The sequence below is a fragment of the Amphiura filiformis genome, chromosome 7, assembly GCF_039555335.1.
Source record: "Amphiura filiformis chromosome 7, Afil_fr2py, whole genome shotgun sequence".
In the NCBI taxonomy this organism is placed as follows: domain Eukaryota; kingdom Metazoa; phylum Echinodermata; class Ophiuroidea; order Amphilepidida; family Amphiuridae; genus Amphiura; species Amphiura filiformis.
In genome coordinates this window covers 53,382,025-53,404,717 of record NC_092634.1, presented here as the reverse complement: position 1 = coordinate 53,404,717, position 22,693 = coordinate 53,382,025, and the positions used below count along the sequence as shown (strand labels likewise).

Sequence of the window (22,693 nt, the reverse complement as noted above, 5' to 3'; positions counted from 1 at the left end):
ATTTATGAATTTTTCATACATATAAATAAGTTTATTAGAGAACAAGGATCACTTCCAAGTCTTTTTGTGGTACTCTAAGAGATTTATCCCTAAGAATATAACATTTGAAAAAAAAAAAGAAAAGTGCCTCATCGTTTCCTCGAACACTGTTGGAAAAGACCGAAAACTACTGACAGTGCTGATTTTACATTAAAAACAAAACAAAAAACACCTCCCTCCCTCATCAATTCATGAAAATCCTCTGGACGAGAACCAAAATATTAATTTTATATGGCCTTATGTCTAGACCATTTAATGTCTGCAAATTGGGAACCCCAAAATTTGAAAAAAAATTTGCAGGACGAGCGGGGTAGAAGCAGGTTTTGGCACGCCGATTGGAAATTCCCTTAAATTATGGAAATTCCTTTAAATTATTGAAAAGAAACATTTTTGATAAAACCGCTCTTCTGAAACTGATTTCGAGATTCGGAGCTTGATTAGAAAATAACGTTCTAAATATTTAGACATTTTAATTATTTAGGGTTTATTTTTTCTTGTTCAGAACTATACATTTCATCTAGCAATACACTTCTAAATACAATTGTACATCATTATACTACATTTTTATTACATTTATCAAAAATACTAAATTTATAAACATCTGATTTGAGAAAGAAAACGTTTTTCGCATTATTCGGTAACAAAAAAACATTCATACATTTTAAACTTGCTACCAAACATTCTATCATAATGTTATTTAAATGCTGACAAGATATTTTACAAAATATTTTGCAAATAAAGGGTTCACAAAAAAATAACTCCCCCCTAAAATTACCAAACATTTTTTTGCATAACTTGACATACATTTTGTGGATTTGAAAAAATTAAAAACCTGTGAATAAAGGAATTGTTTGTCTACCCTCCCAATGTTCTTTCGTGTGAAAATCTTTTTGTTTTTGCCAAAAATAATCACGTTTTCTAAAAATGATGCTTTCAGAAAAAGTTGCACTTTCCAACATCCTCATTTATGTCAAAATTAGCTTCAACAAATCATTATTTTGCACTACGTGATGGTTGCATGGGTGACTAAGAGTTCAGAGACAAAAAGGTGAAGGAAAAAAACCCAATTAAATCAATCGTAACATTGATACCGAGAAAGTTTTGTACATTACATGTATGGGATGTTGAAAAGCGCAACTTTTTTTAAAGCATCATTTTTGACAAATGTGATAATTTTTGACCAAAACAAAAAGATTTTAAGAAGGGATAACTTTAAATTTTTCAAATCAACAAAATGAATGTTAAGTTACGCAAAGAAATGTTTTGTGACTCCTAAATTGATTTTACCATTTTTGAAACACCGGCTCAATAAAATCTTCTAGAAAAACCCCGTACATGTCAATTAGTCATTGTTTTATACTGCAAGATGATTGCATGGGTGACTGGGTAATCGTATGCATACAAATTAAAGAAAACAAAAACACCATTAAATAAATCAAAACAGTGATATCGAGAATGTTTTTGTGCATTAAATGTATAGGATGTGGAAAAGTGCAACTTTTTCTGAAAGCATAATTTTGGAAAATGTGATTATTTTTGGCCGAAACAAAAATATTTTTTAAGGAAAGAACTTTGCGAGGGTAGGAAAATGATTCCTTTATTCACAGGTTTTTAGATTTTTCAAATCAACAAAATGTATGTCAAGTTATGCAAAGAAATGTCTTGTGATTTTAGGGGGAGTTATTTTTTGTGAACCCTTTATGTTTGCAAAATATTTTTCAATAACATTTCGGCAACATTTAAAACATGTTTTAGTAGTGTTTTTTTCATACAAAACGTATTAAACATTTTCACGACCTTTATATTACCCCAATCCGACATTTTAATGATATAAAAACGCTTTCACCAAAACCAAAACCCAAAATGTAACTCGTTTAAAATGTTTTAAAAACATCATTTTGGTGTTTGTTGTAAACTCGAATTAGTAGGCTACAATTATTTCATAAATGACGAATTTTGATATACCTCCACATGAGTTGAAAATTATAGCCTACTTAGTTCTCTGGGTTGATAGGTCCTATAGATTTAAATCTTCCGCTCTCTTCCAACGTGCCTCTGTGGCTCATTAGGTTAGAGCGTCGTGCTAGTATTACGATGGTCGCCGGTTCGAATCCGGCCAGATGCACTGTTTTTTCCCTTTGCTTCAACGCTTATGTGCGCTGGCTACTCCGGGTAAAAATTAAATATTGTTCATCCACATGTGTTGTATCTTAAAAATGGCAGCTTCAAGCAGTAAACCATTAAAAAAACTGATTCTGAGCATCTGTCAGGAAATCTGTGTTAGAATTTACAATTAGTTCTTACGATTCGCCATAAAAGTGGCCATCTCTGGCAAAATTGAATTTTCATCAACACACAGTGCTCTTTGAGCACAATGGTTACCGTCAACACACGGCAATCCTGAAGCACAAAGGTTAGAGTTATTGCTCCAGGAGCCTTTCCGATTTAACTCCTATAGAGCACAGTGCTCATAGAGTGTAGAGGTTATCGTCAATAATTAATTAAAGTAGTCTGAACTCAATGAGCACTATAACCCTAGTGCTCCAGTAGCACTGTGTGCTGTCGATAAATCACATTTTGTAAATGAGTTTGCTGATAGTTTGCCAAGAACTGTTAAACTGAACACATTTTCAATCTTTTCTCCTATATCAACCCAGAAAACTATAACAATTATTACTGTTGGACCTGTTGAGCTGAAGGCACGTTATCTGGAATTCTAATGGCCTGTGCAATAAAAATCACTCGCTAAAAATTTAAAAGTTTAATATCCTAAAACCAGGGCCTAAAACTTTTACTGGTCAGCACCATACTTTCCTATAACAAATAATGTAATTCTAACAGTTCCCGGGCTGACTATACCAGCTGCGGTGCCGGGGAGTATTCTCCCTCATCCGTCTCCCCAGTCAGAGCAACAAAATCGCCGACAACCACAACTTTGGACAGTTCAAATTTTCCGAAATTTGTCCACATATTTCACCTGCAAAATTATTGTGCCGCCATTGCCCGGAATAATGTCCGCCTGACATTTCAATAACTGAAACGCATGCTTTACAGGTATAATACCTGTCATATCATGCTTATGGGCGGCGCCTTTAAAATGTTACCCTTCTGAGAGAAAAGGTTGCCTGCTATACTGACGCACAGGGCGTCAAAGACGTTGACATCAGCTTGCTAATAGCTATCTTTAAAGCCCTTTCCCGATTCATTTGAAAACAGTGTGAAAGTTCAGGTGTGTCTAAGGAGGATGACAAAGACAACTTGAAAGACTCGCCCATCATTTTTAACTCCTCGTCCATCTAAGAAACATAGCTACTCGGGCCATTCTTGCATTGATAATTCTTTGATTTATTCCTTTACATTTAGGTACGGGCCAACCTGGATGTCCTCACTAAGTTGCTTTCTTGCCTTTATTGATAAGTTTTTGTAAAAGCGTATGTAACTATGGCTATTTAGCTATAATAGTTATCATTGTAAAAGTTCTTCCAATGAAATCTGCCCAAGTGTCGTCCAATTATGTCCTCCTTATCAACATAAATATTAAAAAGATATGGTGATTATGAAACACTCCAGCGGTCCTGCCGAACACCTTGAGAAAGAGTTACCAATCTGTGTCTCACAATGTCAATGGAGAAGATAGCATCGTGCACAAGGTCGAAATGAGTTGGATTATTTTCATCGATCATTCCCTTTATGCTGAACGCTATCAAAGGCCTTAGAAGAGTCGATGAAATGTAAGTATAAGAATGCTGACAATACAATAATTTAAGTCTTTTAAAGGTAAAAACTGTTCCTATACTCCGTTATTATTGTTGTCATCCTTGTGCTCAAAGTACATAAAATCCTGCAAAGATAAAAGAAATGCAAATAATATTAGCAATCCTTAAATTAAAGTCGAATGCCATTTTCTCCATATTCTTAGAACACGATTATATTTTAGATTTGAATGTCTGACAGATGCGCTTGCTTATATCTTTCTGTACAGTGAATAGTGAATACTGAGGTGTAATGCTCAACTTCTTGGCATCTGGAAGTGGTCATGAAGACCATCGGTATTAGTAACGATGTCCCTTGAGTTTTGCCAACAATGCAATTAAAATAAATTATTTAACACTATAAACATAATTTAAAGAAAACTCAAGCCAATAACATTAAAAATAACACTAAAATCATTATTGAAATATTTCTTACAATTAGGAATACCGCTCCAAGCATAGTGGCTTTGACTTTCACATCCAGGTCCATCGGAACTAAATTAAAATGAAAAGAACATGCAGTCTTAAAGGGGGGTAACCCTATCGGTTTAGGATATGGATTCTCTTCAAACTTACACACAATGTCAAATATCATCCCCTTTATCAATCTATGTGAGAAAACGGGAACAATTTCAGCATAAATGTGAATAATTAGCATATTAGCAAGCCAATACACTGGTACGCGTGCATTGCATACTGGTCAGGCATCCCGAAACAACGGCCGAGCGCATGTCCCGGTGGAAACAGGAAGTACTATTCGCCTTGGCACTGAAAACCGGCTCGCCCCTGTACACTTTTATACCCTCTATTCATACTGATTAATCTTAAAAAACATTATATATCACTGCGCTGCGCTCATTATCATTCTTGACAAGATAGCCCATGCTGTACTTACTTCGCTTAATTATTTCTTTATTTTTAGCTATATGATGCACATTTTCACATATTTATGATTTTTCTTTGTTTTATTTTTTAACTAATTTTTAATGGGGGGGAGGTGCTCTCATAATTTTTTTCATATTCCTCGTATCATGCTTGACAATATAGGTCATGTTTCCTTATTTATTTCGCCTCTTATGTATTTCTTTATTTTTGTTTTTTGTTTTATATCATTATAGCGCCATCTATAGTTTGACATTAGGGCCTATTTGATGTATTTTTGCGGACGAATTGGTACTGGGGTGAAGTCTTCCGAATCTATTCCGATTTCATTCTATGACTACCCAAAACTCCCGTGTCGTGTAAAATGCGAACAACTGGTAACTGTAAAAACCGCTGTGTTTCATGATTTCTCCGGAAATACATCGACTTGGAGCGTCAAATTTCAGGATAGTAATGAGACAAATGCAACACGGCCCTTCAATTTTAAGCAGTTCGCACCGGTTTGCATCAAGTATTGTAAATTTAGGAGCCCAACTGCTGACTCTATAATAAAAAAGCAAAGGAAAATGTTATCTTTATTCCAGTATAATTCCCGTTATTAGAAAAGCATAATACAAGTTGAAGTTGGTCATGAAGCTAGCTACAATGCAATCGTACTATTGATAAACAATATTCGGGGTGTGACACATTATGCTAACTAATTATACTGCAAAAATACTGTAAAAACCGCTGTGTTTCATGATTTCTCCGGAAATACATCGACTTGGAGCGTCAAATTTCAGGATAGTAATGAGAAAAATAGTATCTATTATTATACCAAAACCTCATCAACAAAAAATCGGGGGGATGATGCTGTCGATCGGGTTACGGACCTTTAAATTAAGATTTAACTTATATCTGGTCAACCAGACATACCTATTTTGTGTCGGACGAACCGACGTTGCGACTGAAACCTTCAGTCTTCAGCTGGGTTGTGATGCAAATGACCTTGAGTACCGAACACTTCCGGTATTGATGACAATCTGCGAGGAATGTCCTTTATGATTCGGTCCCAGCCGTGTGACAGTTTGGCTCGGACGCCGATTGTCATCAATACCGGAAGTGTCCGGTACTCAAGGTCATTTGCATCACAACCCAGCTGAAGACTGAAGGTTTCAGTTACAACGTCGGTTCGTCCGTCAAAAATAGGTCTGGTTTACCAGATTTAAATTAAATCTAAATTTCAACATACCTATATGACCGAGAGTCTACACAGTTTGATCGTGCATTCTTATTTCAAAATAACCAAGGCTCCAGAAACAAATTTGTTCCATCTTTGGATCGACCTTTGATGCTGCTTTGATGCTTGTTATTAATGAACTAACAACTAATTAATCAAAATTAATGCCAATTTTACATTGTCAATACATACAAAGAATCAAATGTTATCAAAATTAACAATTATAGTCATTTAATTGATTTCATAAATGATAAGGATCGACAAAGCATCGATGGTCGATCGAAAGATCATACTAATTTGTATTCTATTGCCTAAGTAAAGAAATTGAACTCAAACTTGCCAGCAGTATATAAAAAGTAAATACACCCATTTCAATAAGCATGTAACCCACAAAATATGCAATTATAGAATGTGTGCAGTGTCGTGTCCTGGACGGTAATGATTGTAGTATTATATTATTATTCATCTAAAAACTCGAAACCTCACGAGCTAAAGATATGCAATTGTAACAATAAAAATTATACAATTTAGAAATAGTATTAGCCAAACATGTCACTTATTAATTAAATGTAATGAGTGTTTCTTTGTCGTCAAGGTAATTTCTTAAATGACTACATAGGAGCTTTGTTTTTTAAAAATCGGTTGTCTACAGCGAGCGAAGATATCATGAGTGGGCAATTGTGTAAAGTAGTCCAAAACAGCTTAGGCCATCTCTTAGCGTCTTTGTGTATCAAAAGTGACTGAATCATGAATCAAAATCTTGTGTTTTTTGTTCTGAGATCTTTGACGATAGGCCTAAGCATGACAGCTCATTCTACGTGGTACAAATGTGATATTTTGCGAACATGGCAAAAAGTGGACCTGCTCGGGTGATTAAGTAAAAGCGGGCATAGAGTTTGAACACGACCTATAGACAAAAAGTTAGATATTACTAATTATACTATACATATCACATTTACGCCATTACTCCTTTTATTTATTTCTGAAAAGCAAGAATGCAATTGCTAATCATGAAAGTCGATAAGTTAATTGAGCCCGAAGTAGTAAAGAAGCAAAGTAAACTATTTCTGTTAGCCAAGATGTTATACTGATTCAACTGCATTATAACATTCTTGCCATGTCCCCTTTTATTTTCTTCTAAAAAGCAACATTGCTATTGTATGATTTTTTAATTTAGGGGGGAAAAGATATAAAAACTATAAATTATATTAGTTGAAAAGTGTTAAATAAACCGATATAGAGTAAAACGAAGAGAACTGCTTTTTTCTATCTTACACGTAACACCAAAGTTATCAGCTGTTGTAAACATTTCTTTCATAAGTCCGCTCCACTGTTTGCTGACTTTTCCTACTGTTGAAGTTTCTTCTAAATTCTTTACCTGTGGTTGATAACATAAATAAACAATAATGATAAATAATCAACAAAGAAATAAGCCTATTAGGAAATTAATTAATACTTTACAAAATTACAGAACAAAAAGTTGAAATAAAGAGATGCAAAATAACTATATAAATAATTGAATAAATTACCAAGTTTTCTTAACCTTTTCAAATGTGGGCAAAAGGTTGCTAGAAAACGTTTGAATATATAAAGGCCATACATATTTTTTATATAAACATCAAAACATCATATTGCACAAAAGGTCTGCAACTAAAGATAATTAAATATTGAGAAAACATTTCTTTCAAACTGTCTTTTATATAATTATATTAAGCTTTTGTCAACCCTTTGGAAGTACTTTTTGATACAAATATTTTAAAGTTTCACAACCATTTTATAGCCCAACGTTTAAATGTTGTTCAAATGTTTTGAAGTTTTTGCAAAATATCAAAAAAACAACACACATTCTTTGTTTGCTTGGTGTGGATATAAAGTTCGAGACACTTTATAGTAGGTCTAGGCCTATAGCAAAGCAAGTCGTTTAATCAGTGATCAAATGTTTGGAAAATGACCACGCACTTACCTCAAAATCCTGATCGCCAGTGCAGCATATTCCCTGACAAATGCAACACGGCCCTTCAATTTTAAGCAGTTCGCACCGGTTTGCATCAAGTATTGTAAATTTAGGAGCCCAACTGCTGACTCTATAATAAAAAAGCAAAGGAAAATGTTATCTTTATTCCAGTATAATTCCTGTTATTAGAAAAGCATAATACAAGTTGAAGTTGGTCATGAAGCTAGCTACAATGCAATCGTACTATTGATAAACAATATTCGGGGTGTGACACATTATGCTAACTAATTATACTGCACCAGTGGAGTAGTCGGGTCGTTTTTTAAAGGGGGCAAAACACCAGTCATTGAAATTTTTTGTCTCTGAAAGATGGGAAACGGGGTTTAAAGAGTAAGCTCCGCCAGAGCAGTTCTTCTGGGGTGATCCAAACCTGCCTGGTTATCAAATTAATCAGTGACAAGGTTATTTGACAGGGTGCTAAATTGATATCTTAATGTTATTGCATCAATATTCAATAATCAACTGTCAAATTCAGAGATAACCTTGTCACTGATATATTTGATAACCAGGCAGGTTTGTTTCACCCCAGAAGAACTGCTCTGGCAGGGCTTCTTCTTTAAAACGACTGCATTTAGCAACAATAGAATTTTTTTTCCATCACGATTTTACCAGGAAATATCTTCCGAGGGGACAGTCTGCCTCTGCCACACCTGATTCCCTATTTAAGCTCCTGCACCCGGCTCCTGCGTAATTTAAACAATGTATTATACAGCTTGCATATAGGGTGTTCATAAATTCAGGTCAAAGGTCAATCAACTGTGTACTTACGCTTGTCTGACGTATCCCACAACGACCCCTACGGGTGCTTCTATGGCTACTTCCATAGGCTGGCAACCGGCAAACCAACCACACGTCCCAGCGCAACATTTGAACTCACGCGTTATCCGCATAACTTCCTGTTATTAAAAACAAGAAAAACACATCGTTTACATCGTTATAACCGGGTGAACAGGACGATTGTCATATACTCCTAATATAAAGAACTGTATCGTCGGAAACGTAATTGTTTGGGTATTTTAACGCCACAACTTAAAATAACTAAATACGTGGTGTGGTTGAGGAATAAATCAGCTATCACATACTTTCTGAATTTTGACAATTGACCATACCGTTCTTGAAATATATGAATTTTACCAAACTCCTTATTTAATATCAAGCCTTTCCATGGATTCAAATATCAATCGATGATCTATAAAGTATAGTCAGAGAGATCAGCCATCTTGATTTAATATTCGTCTCAAAGCCCCACGCGCATTAGTAAAATCGCCCGTTTTTTCGCGTTATTCCCACTGGATTGAGTATGTATTTCACTTTTTTCCGCTGTTTTATTTTTTTCCCGATCCACCACACAAAAATCTCACGTCAGACGTCAACATATAGCTTAAAAGCATAAATCTCAATAGCAAATTCTTTATCTTGACCACAGTGCAACCTTTTTGAGAGATGAAAAGGTGGTCTATTCTTGCCACAGATACACAAAATTTAAAAAAAAAAAGGTTTTTAAGTTGGGAAGGGCTTTAAGGGGGTACTACCCATTGCATTTTTTTTTTGCATTTTGTGAAGAAATGAGAAAAAGGAATTGGACAAAGTGGTATGCAAAATGAAGGGGCAAATCTTCTCGTTCAATTGGTGGCATCAGTATCAATGACGCGTACATACTTCTAATGGTATAAGCCAAAAAGTGGTACATCACTTGATGTTTTAAATTCACTTCATTTTGGAAAGCTTACTATCAACGGATTTCGTTAAAATTTTGGATATGTGTTGCTAACACATTAGGGAAATAATGTTGATATGTAAATGGGAATAAGTGGTCCCTGATTTCTTTTATGACTTCATGAACTTGGTGCTCCACAACTATCAAAAAACGAACCGGTTAAAATGCTTCTATTTTCAATGTTGAGCTATATTTTGTATTTTGAACTTGCGACACTATTTCACTGAAACTTAATTAAGCCATAGGTAACAGGTTATCACAACCACACTACAGCAATGTTGAAAAAGATTGTATTTTTTGTCACCTATACCACCATATTAGGTAGTTTTCCATAAGCTTCATTTTTGTGATTTTGGTAACTATTTTATATTTATTTGCCCAATCCATCTCAACTAGGCAATCTAAATTGTACTCACCATTTACATCCCAAGGTATTTTAGTATATCCACCTCACACATTTCCATTATATATCCAGTAACAGACAAAATATCAAAATTGATGCCTCATTATGACATGTATGATATCACAGACTATCACATTGTATTCAGAATTGATGCCTGAATTTGACCTGAACCAATTGACCTATAACCTGACCTTTGATGGCCTTATAGCTTTTTTATTCTCTTTTCCTAACAACACATTATAGAAGTACATACATGGTGTAGTATTAAATTGTCTATGTGGAAGAGATTAGGCGTATTTAATTTATTCAGTGTTATAATCAGTGAGTACATTTCTATAGATACTATAACAAAGGATTTAATGTATTCTATTCATGTATTCTACTTGGACATGTTCAATAGAATAAATTATGGTTTGTTATGAAACACACATCTCAGTTACTAGGATACAGTAAACAAAAAATATATAGGGCTAAAATGACTTACTAAAATGGTTTAAAAACAATTTGTATGTAGATATATTTTATAAGTTCATGACATGAGGTGATGAACATATTTATGTACTTTATAAATTTGCACGAAAAAAAAGAAGAGGGGTACTGATGAAAATCAGGGTATTATTCCCCCTTAAGACTCAGGTTGTGCCTGTAGGTATATCTACCTGTTCAGCTTTGTGGGTTGCAACAGGGCAGCTGAGTGACAGATACTGACTAAGACATCAAATGCCCTTGCCCCATGAGAAGGAAAGAAGAAATAGGAAAGTAATCTGAATGCTTCAGCTGTTGCATATCTACAATGAGCACTGTTTGTTTGTGTGTTTTGAACATTTTATAGCTGTTTGATTTGATAAATTATAGTGAATGCTTTCTTATTTACCCGATTCGAGTTATCTGTAACATGCATTGAAAACCCTCTGGCAGGACCACAGCATTGACGCTGACATGTGTCGGATTCTGCAAAATGAAAAACGCAAGATACAATGAGTAGGCTATAGCTAAATCCCGGAGCTAAATACTTGCAATTGTTGTATACAGACTTATCAAATTGTATTGAAATGTTTGTCCCTTCCAAACGCACCATTGGATCATCTTGAACTTATGAAAGAAATAAAATCGGTGGTCTACAAGCGAAGATATGGCCCAAGATATGGCCAATTGTGCAAAGTAGTCTCAAAACAAATTGGCCAACTTTCGTTTCTTTGTGTAGCAAAAGTGAATTTGAGTTGAATCATGAACCATCTGGTCGGTGCCCTTCAGATGTGCAAATTTAAACAATGAGGCATTTGAAGCGGTATTTCAATTTATGATTTTGAAATAAATGTCATATTATTTATGCGGCCAATTTAGAAAAAAAAAAAGGAATAACATTTTCTTTTGTTCTGAGATCTATTATGGTAAGCATGAGAGTTCATTTAAGCAAAAATTGGCAAAAACTGGCCCAACTCGGGCGATTAAGTAAAATCGGGCATAGTGTTTGAACCTGAACTAGAAAAGAAACCAAGTAAAGTTTTCTGTTGCCAAGATATTATTGATTCTACAGCATATCACATTATGCCATGACCCCTTTTATTTTTGTCTGAAAAGAAAAAATGCAATTGCTAATCATGAAAGTCGATTTTACGCGATGGAAGCTTGGCGTGGCCCAACTCGTTTTCTGAACGATTTAGTATTGAGCATAGCGTTTGAGCCCGAACTAGTAAAGAAACTAGTACTATTTTTCTGATTCCACTGCATATAACATTGCTGCCATGATCTCTTTTATATTTTTCTGAGAAGTGAAATTGCAATTGCATAATTTTTATAGTTACAATCTGTATATGTGAAGTACGCAGACTCCCGCTGCATCTCGCCCACTACCCACCTTTGAATGATGGACGGTCTCACGGACCTGTTGGCATCTTGGACCCCTAATCTGAACATAAAAACATCTTCCATAACTTTATACAGTCTTGCTTATCTGTTGTGACGACTAATCCGCCTAATATCTTAGATATGAAACTATATACGTCGCTAAATATTACCTTCATGTGCAAAATAAACCTGCTGACCGAGGCTATTCTTGATTTCGTAGCGATTAGCTGTCTCCCAGTCGGTGAAAACTGAAAAAAAAAAGTGATTAAAAACTGATATTTTTAATATATAACAGTCCTCAAAGTAAACTTTATAAATCTAATAATATGTAGTTAAAGTATATGTAGCTGGGATGAAAAGCCGACGATCATTTGACAATTTTGACCTTTGGTATTGAAGATATGGATTTTTCCCCCAAACACCAAAATAAATTTCTTTAGGTCTTTTTGGGAAAAAATGTATATCTTCAAAAATATGAAAGGTCAAAATTTTCAATTGATCGTCAGCTTTTCATCCCCGCCATAGACTTGTATTTAGAGTCCATGCCTACATACACTTACATATTTATAAAGTTTACTTCGAGGACTGTTATAATTATCAAAATTTAAAAAATATCAAATTTTAATAATTTGTCATAAAATTTGTATTAGGCCTATATCGCAAAAAACCCAAAATTACTGTCAAAACGCTCATACCAGAACCCTTCACCCTAACACACCTGAGTACTACAAAATACTACCGTACTTGATATAATGCGCTGTTCGTGCGTGCATCCCACGTGGTGTGATGACGCAACCGCCCTTATAAGTGATCTAATATAGGCACGGTTTGGCTGGCCAGCGAAGCCAAGACCCGTGGCAAAGTGAGGGGTCTCGGGATCGAATCCCACCCAGAGCAAACAATTTCTTTCTTTGTTTTCTCTCTTTATTCCTTCCTTCTTTCCCTTCCCGTCGCCAAAAAGCCCCTGGAGAGTTAGGGTTAAGTCAAATCTTAAATCTGTTTATACATTGTAGGCCTACTTACCTTCAAAGAGTTCGACTTGTTGATGAACCAACAGCTGGTCAATCTGTGTGAGATATTCTAAGCCAGGTGGGCAGTTGTTACCTCCTTGAGGAGCCGGCATCCACTGAGCTCCCGTCACCTATATTCAACGATATATTCGATAGAAGAACGAATTATGTAATGGTCGGTCTGATTATAGTATACCTTATCAATTCGCATGATGAATAGACTATACTTTCCCATTGTCATGATTCTGCATCCGAGTTTTTATGAATTTGTGCACAATTTTTTTGCATCTTGTTAAATAATCATGACCGTACACCCTTTGTTAAAACGGTTAATGTTCCGTGCGTAGACACACTTAGGTCCTGATGGGACCAGGCTCGAACAAATGTTCCAGCCAGGAATTTTCAGTTTTCGCATGATTTGACATGTTGTATAGGCCCTGTGGCTAAAAACAATTCAAAAATGCGGTTTCAAAGCCCATGGCAGTTTCAAAAACGAATGCGGAATGCGGGTTTTTTTTTAAAGATTTTTATTTCTTTTAAAGATGTTTTTAAACTATTGAATTAAGATGTCATTTTCGAGTGTTCAAAAATACACAGCGTTGATTTACACAATTGCAGTATAAATATCAATTGTTTTATACATAAACAATGCGAGTATCGAATCAAGTAACTTTTCTCTCAAATTTGTCTCAGAATTTCATGATTTTATACGGCAAAAAAACTTTTAAAAAACATTATTTTTAGCCTAAGGCATTTGCAAAGCTACATTTAGCAGAAACCCCATTGAAATTGAACGTTTAGTTCCAAAGATATGAACACTTGAAGTGTTTCCAAAACAAAAGACAGCAAACATGTCAAATGAAATGATTTCTTTTATTTGGCTGTATTCAGGTAATTGAAAATCAACATTTCCGACTTCCGACTGATTTTGTTTAATCAAATCACATACTTTTATAAACCCTTGTTATGACAATTTATTGAATATTTTACTTGTGATAAAAACTAATAAACATTTATCAAAAAATATATGGCGTAGTCAGTAATGATATATCATCTTCCTGAGGTCTCGATATCTTACTGGTGCGTCTTGGACCGGGCGCAACACAACCAAATTTGATGCTATATAATTCGAGGGCTTAAAGCCAGCTATGTCCATTTGTTTTCTCAATTACATGTTACTCATTTCGGTAACAAATGGACGGTTAATTCTGCCCTCCATAAGAAAATGTAAGTGACTTTGGGGTATATGCATGGTCACTTGCGTCTTCTAACTGTTCAAGTGACCATGCATATACCCCAAAGTCACTTGGATTTATTATTGAGGGCATAATTAACCGTACATTTGTTGCCGAAATGAGTATTATGTAATTGAGAAAACAAATGGACATAGCTAGTTCTGGTTCTAAGCCCTCATTTGTTTCTTTGTTTGGTTGATTTTTAAATACACTTACAGGTGGTACAGGCTGGCCTTGTCCATACGGTGGAGCTTGTCCATATGCAGGGGATGTCATTGGGCCCACTGACATTTTGGGGAAACTGAAAAATAAAAGAAACACATCTGGATTTTTAAAAAGAGAGAGAGAAAAAAAGAGAGGAAATATATGTGTTGTAAGCCAAAGAAACGTCAAATTGTTTCGGCAGGCCAACATATTTCTTTCCAGTGGATCGAATCAGTCTGTCTGTCTGACCTCGTCTGTATAGGCCTATATATTTTCTTTCTGCTTTTGTTTATATATTTATTTATTCAATTATTTAGTTTATTTATCTGGTTTCTCGCTAAGGGTTCTGCACTTAGCCGAAATTGAAGCTTTTAACAGCAATTTCAGATGGTTATACGTAATTATTCCTTCATCAAGCTCTGTAAACAATACATGTACAGAAAATTTATTATAGGCCACCAACCTTCGCAAACCCAGCCAACACAACATGTTTTACAGAAATTATAGGGCTCCACCAAACTCTGCATCAACAAAACATTTTACAGAAATCTAATCAATTATATAATAAGCTTTCACCAACCTTCGCAAACCCAGCAAACACAAAACGTGTTTACAGAAAACTTATAAATTTCGGGTTATGGTATAAAACGTTTTAATAACATTTAGAAAACACTTGTGAAAACTTGCAGCAAAACATAATGTTATGCGTTGACCAAATGTTTGGCAAAAATGTTTGCCAACAAATATTTTACATTTTGTCATCTTGACAACATTTTTGGACTGTTGTTGTTGTGTTTTTCATATGAAACATGTTTTTATGACCTTTATATATAACCCGACATTTAGGCCTACATTTTCATTAAAACATTTTGACGGCAACAATAACGCGTTTATTACACGCGTTTTAAAACGTTTTAAAAACAGTTTGTGATTGCTGCATGGGAATCTAATTTTTTTAAATATTTCCAATAGAATAGCAGATCGTACATGTACTACTAGTACAGGGTGTCCCAAAAAAAAGAGGCCCTTCATTTCGCCCTCTTTTTCTCTTATTTCTGAAAAGTTGATCAAATATATTTTCTTATGTAAGGGAACCTTGAGTCGTTAGCTTTAATAAACCAAAACAATTATATCAATCGGCTCACAACTTTTGAAGATATGCTCTTTTAAAGAAATGTACCCGTTTTCCCTCTGTCCACGGAGAAGGTTTCGCTACTTCAAAGATTGAAAAGCGAGGAGTACACATACCATGCATGAATATCAAACATTCCTCAAAATAACTTTATTTATGGAATGGGCTTTACCGGTGGGTTTTGGCAATGGATTTTGTTAATAGTGTCATTAATTTGTGGGTAAAATGGATGCCGAACATTACCGAATGGGACTTCTTTTGCTTTACTTGCGATAACTTATTCTTTCTTGGTCAGTGTGTTGGTTATTTATGCCTTTTTTGTTTTATTATGTTTCTTACTTTGTAGTTTCTTGCTTTTTTTTTTTCTTCTTTTTTTTCTTTACAACATAAGACATTTCTCTTTTTAGGATAAAAGGTAGCCCCTAAAAGGCTGTTTGGTTTGTCTTTGGTTCTTCTAAAGTGAGTTTACTGTGCTGCTCTGCCCTCTACCTGGTTGCCTCCTTGGCGAATACAGGTCAGCCCTGGTTCTCATTGCATCAATTGCGTTGCGTACCATCCCTGTGCGCCGGATACTTGCAAATGCATTCAGTAATACGTTTGCGAAGATCTTGGATTTTGCCACAAAGGAAAAAAATCAAGTGGTGTGAGGTCTGGTGATCGTGCATGCCACTCCACAGCATGAGCCATCCCAACCACTCTGTTTGCTATCCGTGGACAGAGTGAAAAACGGATACTTTTATTCAAAAGGGAATATCTTCAAAAGTTGTGAGCCGATTGAAATAATTGTTTTGGTTTATTAAAGCTAACGATTAAAGGTTTCTTTACATACCAAAATATATTTAATCAACTTTTCAGAAATAGGAGAAAAAGAGGGCGCAATGAGGGGCCTCTTTTTTTGGGACACCCTGTAGGACTTGTTGCTTTGTAAACACCCAGCACCTTTGTACATGGAAAATAAACTGAATAACATCTTTTGTAGAAATGAAAATCAGGGTTTGTTTAAAAGAAGAAAACGTCTATCTTATCGTGTCACATCTAAATATTTTTTGTCGGACAAGAGTTGTATATACGATGTAAATAAAGCGAACCTACCAGTGTTGGAGGACTCGGGACTCGGACTCGGACTCGAGTCCGGACTCGAGTCCTTTTTTCAAGGACTCGGACTCGGACTTGGACTCGGGAGCTAAGTACTTGGACTCGGACTCGGACCCCAAGGACTCGGGGACTCGGCTCCGAGTCCTCCTCGAGTCCGTCAAAATAGGGTCTTTTAAGGTCTTTTGTTCATTGTAAACTTCCACTTGATCTTGATCACATCACATGATTAATCTAAGTAATTTTGCATGCAAATAAATTCAGTTTGTAAATAAATGTACAACCAAAAAGCAAGATTGTTTTCAGTTATAGGCCTACCTTTAATTGGTTAAATGGATTTTAATCATGATCGTTTGTTTTGATATGACTGCTTTGTTAGATGCAAATCTAGAATGTATATGAATAATAATACCTTGGGGCACTCAAGTTAAATTTTGGTAGGTGTGTCCGGTGTCAAACTTGGGAACTAAGAACTGATTTGGGGGAAAAATAGGGGCTTGATGAAATGAAATTTCAACATTTTTGTGGAGGTCTGTGAACTAAAATTGGGCGAAATTATAGGCTTTGGAGCTAACAAATTCAAAATGTTTCCAAATTTGAGCTGAAGAGCTACAATTTTCAGAGTGTTAGGCTTAATGAACTGGAGCATGATGCAAATGGGGATCTTAAGGAACAGCAGGAGAGTCTGGAAAAGGGACTCTTGACCGCCGCACATACCCGTACCACCTTTACACAGTGGCGTAGCATCATGGGGGCACGGGGGATGTGCCCCCGATCGATGGCAAAATTGAGAAAATCCCACAGTAAAAGTGCCAAAAATGGCTTGTGCCCCCCCTCCATCAGACCCGGCCCCTCCTCAATATGATGACCCACGCTACGCCACTGCCTTTACATGTTAGTGATCCCTCACCCCGCTCGCATTATATATCTAAACCATTTAAGGTTTGTAAATTAGGATCTCAAAAAATGGCATGTGCAAAGGGGTGCAAAGATTTATGGCAGGCCGAGAGGGATAAGCATTTTTTGCTAATTCATCCTCCCCAGGCTCTGCATAATTATTGCACAGCCCCAAAACAATTCTAGGCATGCTAGGTGGGACAAGAAAATTATGTATTTACAAGAAAATAACTAAAATTGTGGTAAAGTATAGGCCTATGTTGATAAAGTACTGGTGAAAACCCCGATGCTTGAATTTGATACATAAGGACTCGGACTCGGACTCGAACATTGAGGACTCGGACTCGGACATCAGAAATTGGCAGGGACTCGGACTCGGACTTGGACTCGGACACCAAGGACTCGGACTCGGACTCGGATGACGAGGACTCGACTACAACACTGGAAGCTACTAGTACTAGTCAGTGAGCAGTGTCAAAAAATGAATGAAATCAACTAGATCGAATAATTTTCTTACAAAACGTATCGACTTACAATAGCTTCAACACTACTAGTATTATTTCTACTGGCATTATTATGATCTTATGTACGCTACCAGTATACACTCTAAACGTAATAAAGTGTAAGATCGTGACCGTCTTCCCAATTATTCAAGACGAATGAATTTAATAATAATTTTAATTAAAATATTATGCTATTGTTTGAAATGACTTAATATGTAATTACGTTAAAGACGTCATTTTATTGTTGTTGTGTTTTTTTTTCTTCAAGGGCATTTATCAGCTTTTTATCCACAATAATATAGGGATCTATATCTCTTTCGCCATCCTAGTCGACAACGATTAGTAGGTGTGCAGGTGTAAGCAAAGTAAAGTCTACAATCATCATCTCTGATATGACATACCTGAAATCGGGCGTTCTTTTCTCACTTGGTAGTCTTGATAGAGTCCAAATAAAAACAAAAACAGAATTCCCGTAAGCAAGAAGGTAGCGTTTCGTCGATTGCTTTTGGTGGAGAATTCAAATGTTCCATGCATACATACATGTGAATAGCATTTGACCACTAGGTCTACTTGTTTCTCAGTCTCAATAATATTATTGATCGACTATAGCAACCGCATTAGGTGATCAAATAAATCGGTCATATGCATTGAGAGCACACAAAAGAAAACGGAAACTAAATATATACTAACGTTACGACAAAAATAGAAAGTGCATCAATGCCCGGGCATCAATGCATGTGCATTAGACAAACTTGAGCTCTAAACATGATAAACTTAATAAATTTCAAAGCATTGGTCGATGACTCTCTTCTGAATGAAAACAATACTCACAAGTCATGGCCTCGTAAATTATTTTTCCATCAGTGCCCCCCGCGCGAGTCGTGTTCGAACTGATATACCTGATATCAGACAATATGTAAAAAGTGTATTAATACAGTTTTCTCTGCTGATATACATCACATTTTATTGGGTTTTTTACATGTACTCTCAAGCTAAAATAGAGTGAAACGTGTTCGACCGACGCAGATTTGGCGGGGTTTTTTAAACTGAAATTGTTTTTGAACAAATCTCAGAACTTTTTAAAAATAGTTTGTTAAAAAAACAGAAAAAAAAAACCAAACAAAAAAACGCTCATCAATTTTTTTTTGGTCAGATTTTTCAAGCTTTTGGTGATATTTTCAAAATGAGGGTCGTTTTAGCCTCCAGAAAAAAATCACCATTTTGTCTTAAATGGGGATTCCACAATTTCAATATATTCATGAACTGTGAAAACCGGTTAAACTCCCCAGGGTTCAGTTCAGTTGTGGTTATAGTGAGAACTGCCTTTGTAACAGAACATGGAAACTAAATACAAATATACAAAATAATATTCAGCTATCAATACAACAATTCTATTGCAGATGTTAATTGGATAGTTTTGGACATCATGATTGTCATGATTCCTACAAAACTTAGAAGCCCGGCTTTGAAGGTGATGCCCATTTCAAAAGGTGGTAAAAAAGAACATGTAAGACCACATAAAAACGTCATACCAACTCACAAATGGGGTATACAATTACAGTTTATTTCTTACATCGTGTTACAATGTATCAAAAATAATCATTAACAGAAGTATTGACATAGTTTGCATACTTGTCAAATTATGATCTTGGAAATAATAAATTGGATTTCTGGTGGGATGGTTTATGATGGATTCTATGTAAATAATGAATAAACTAAACGGTGCGTAATTAAGTTAATTGATTATAATGGACCACTGGGCTATTCCAGTTGAAATTTATACATTGTACACCCCTGTGGAAGAAGTGATCTTAACAAGGAGTGTGAATTTCTAATAGGATAACCTAGTGGGTAAGGGGGCTGGCATTTTCTTCGGAAGCGGGTGGTCCCAAAAATACAGGGGGGGTCATAGAATTTTCAGACCAAAAAATAAGGGGGGTTATAATTTTTTAACACCCAAAATAGGGGGGTTATAGAATTTAAAGGCTGGTGACTCAAAATTTTCGCTCCGCACGCCTTCTTTACACTTACGATAAAAATTTTAACACACTCCGAGCACTTTCTTCGCTCTTAAGTTCCGGCAATGAATAATATTTCTTGGGTCATAAAAATTTTGACCCACGATGGGGGGCGTAAAAATTTTGCCCACGATATAGGGGGGTCATAAAAAATCGACTCCAGTCACCGACATATTTGGGACCCCCCCTTCCGAAGAAAATGCCAGCCCCCTAACTCCATTTGAAATTTACACTCCCTGTGTGGAATCAGAAAATTTACACTCCCTGTGTGGAAACAGAGGGTGTAACATGGATTTCAACAGGAAGAGCCCATTGTGACAAACGTTTTTGACTCATACCAATCTACCCTGATATTTTTCTCTTCAAATTATCTTTATAATTAAACTGGGATAAATTAATAGCAAGAACATCACTGACAGAGACAAGAGCCTGAAAATCTCATATTCATGTTACTGCAGGAATGATATCTGTTAAAATACCTGATGATATCACACTAAAACTTAAACTATATCTGCGACTGCTAGTTTCAGTCAACAGAAAATAATTGCTGTATGTTGTCTGTAACATTTTCATATTAAACCTTCGGTGATAAAACCCACCTATTTGCGATAAGGACACCAACATCTGCCCTATAATATGCTAGTTCTAGTATGTGAGCTTGAAATTGACACCATACTTTCAATATTCTAATGCATATTTTTGAAAGTATGATCAAAATCAGCACATAATTTTCTTATTATGTTCTTTATATTTGATGAGTTATATATTTGCCCATTATCTAAAATTGAGAAAATGGATAGATCGCTTTTTGCATCTGAACTTCCTTCATAATTATGCTAAGTGCTCATTAAATAGTATTCTTTTACTAAAAAGGCACAAAACATCTAAAAGTACAAGTACTTAACAATAGTTATCCAGTATTAAGCATTTTTGATGAATCCAACTGTGTGAAAATATGTGACATGATCAAGGGGGATGAGTCACATGTCGACCCTGGTCGAAAATGAGTTTTACATTTGTTTCTAAAGAGGACATTTAGAGCTTTCATAAACTGAAAACCCCATGTTAATACGACCTTTCTTTGCAAAGTTATGTCAATTTATCAATCGCTAAAAACAATATAACACAAAAGAATTTCACAGAGACTCATTTCCCTTGATCGTGTCACATATTGGGATCCAAAACATAATACTGATCAAATTGGATGCTTTACGCCGAATATTTACTGCTCTTGCTACGAGTTTTGAAATAATGGGCTTGACTATGTTTTGCTCAATATTTTTTTAACTCGTAGCTCGACCTATATATGTGGGCTCAACCGATCCAATTTTATATCAAACATGGGTTGAAGCGCAGACTACATATATGTAATACGATACATTTCGCTTTACATAAGTCAAGAGGGGATATACATACATGGGCAAGCTGTACTTATTCCCTGTATAATACACTCATAAGACTTGTAGGCCTATAGGGTATACTGCATGTACAAGCTATAAATGCTTCCTATGGGGAATGTCATGAATTACTTATAAGCCATTTCACATAACTATGAGATAAGGCCAAATGAACACTGACTGTTATATATTTATGAGGTATAATACTTTCACTATTTATTTAGAACTACACATTTCACATCTCAATCAGACTTTACTATATATTTTTTTTTAAATGGGAGCTCAGGCAAACTGGCACTAATATATTATGCATACAAGATAATGTTTTTGCTTAACAGTGAAAAAATATAGACTTTTGTGCCTAATATGTTCTTACAGATGAACTTCTGTACAAATAACAGTAAATATTCTGAAAACACTTGTGTAGTACTGGTGATACTACTATTGTATAATTAAATATACATTTGTAGTCACAATATCTTACTATAATAAAAACACATAGTGTAAATCCTTTGCATTTCAAATTCAGATGAAAATTTCAATTAAAAACAGAAACGAGCTGGAGAAAGCAGATGCATTGACTCATGCATAATGCTATGCTCACGATACCAGGCCATATAGTATTGTTTTCCAGAAAAGACTTACATGGTATTATCATAGCAAATATGAGCATTAAAAATGCATTCAGCCCCGGGGATCAGCCCTAATGTGTGACATGGGGAAAATTACCGTATTTAAACAAGGACAAGTCCACCAGATAACATAAAAGAACACTTTTCTTTGAAAAATGCTCTCAGTTACATTAAAGGTCCGTAACCCGATCGACAGCATCATCCCCCGATTTTTTTTCATTGTTGATGAGGTTTTGGTATCACATAATAGATACTATTTTTCTCATTACTATCCTGAAATTTGACGCCCAAGTCGATGTATTTCGGAGAAATCATGAATCACAGCGGTTTTTACAGGTATACCAGTTTGTAAACAATGGTAAATACTTTGGAATTCTGGGAGGGAATTATGAACGAAATATCAGTCACCGCAAGACGGTGCGCCGATATAGTTATGAAAACGGCAACGGTAAGCGTGTTGTGCTAAATAGCTCAATTGACTAGCTGCGTTTGTTTTTTACCCGAGAGGTACCGGTTCAAAACCCGGTCTCGGAAGGGTTTTTTCCTCTCCATTTTACCCAAACTTTTTTATATTCATTTGAAATGTACATATTGCAAGGGGAAATATATTTTGTTTCCTTTTTTTCTGAAACGGTACGAAAAAAAAAAAAATTTTCCGTTCAATACGGGCCGGGCATTGTACAGCATGTCAGCATTCGT

The 22,693-nt window shown here is 35.5% G+C and overlaps 1 protein-coding gene across 1 annotated transcript; it reads right to left on the bottom strand.

The window, feature by feature from the left end:
• Nucleotides 1–114: 114 nt before the first annotated feature.
• On the bottom strand, nt 115–18,665 carry LOC140157333 (phospholipid scramblase 1-like). Its single transcript, XM_072180487.1, has 10 exons — nt 18,349–18,665; nt 14,336–14,420; nt 12,898–13,015; nt 12,045–12,122; nt 10,901–10,977; nt 8,675–8,802; nt 7,856–7,976; nt 7,168–7,270; nt 4,228–4,286; nt 115–3,880 (listed from the first exon to the last, which is right to left on the bottom strand). The coding sequence occupies exons 2-10, from the start codon at nt 14,408–14,410 to the stop codon at nt 3,830–3,832; spliced, it is 810 nt and encodes a 269-aa protein (XP_072036588.1). The 5' UTR covers nt 14,411–14,420; nt 18,349–18,665; the 3' UTR covers nt 115–3,829.
• Between the last annotated feature and the right edge of the window lie 4,028 nt (nt 18,666–22,693).

Coding starts and splice junctions, on each gene's coding strand:
- LOC140157333 (XM_072180487.1), bottom strand. CDS start 14,410: ATGTCAGTGGGCCCAATGACATCCCCTGCATATGGACAAGCTCCACCG. Junction 12,123..12,897: donor ACAAGTCGAACTCTTTGAAG/GTAAGTAGGCCT, acceptor TTTTTTTTTCAG/TTTTCACCGACTGGGAGACA. Junction 7,271..7,855: donor CTGGCGATCAGGATTTTGAG/GTAAGTGCGTGG, acceptor TATCAACCACAG/GTAAAGAATTTAGAAGAAAC.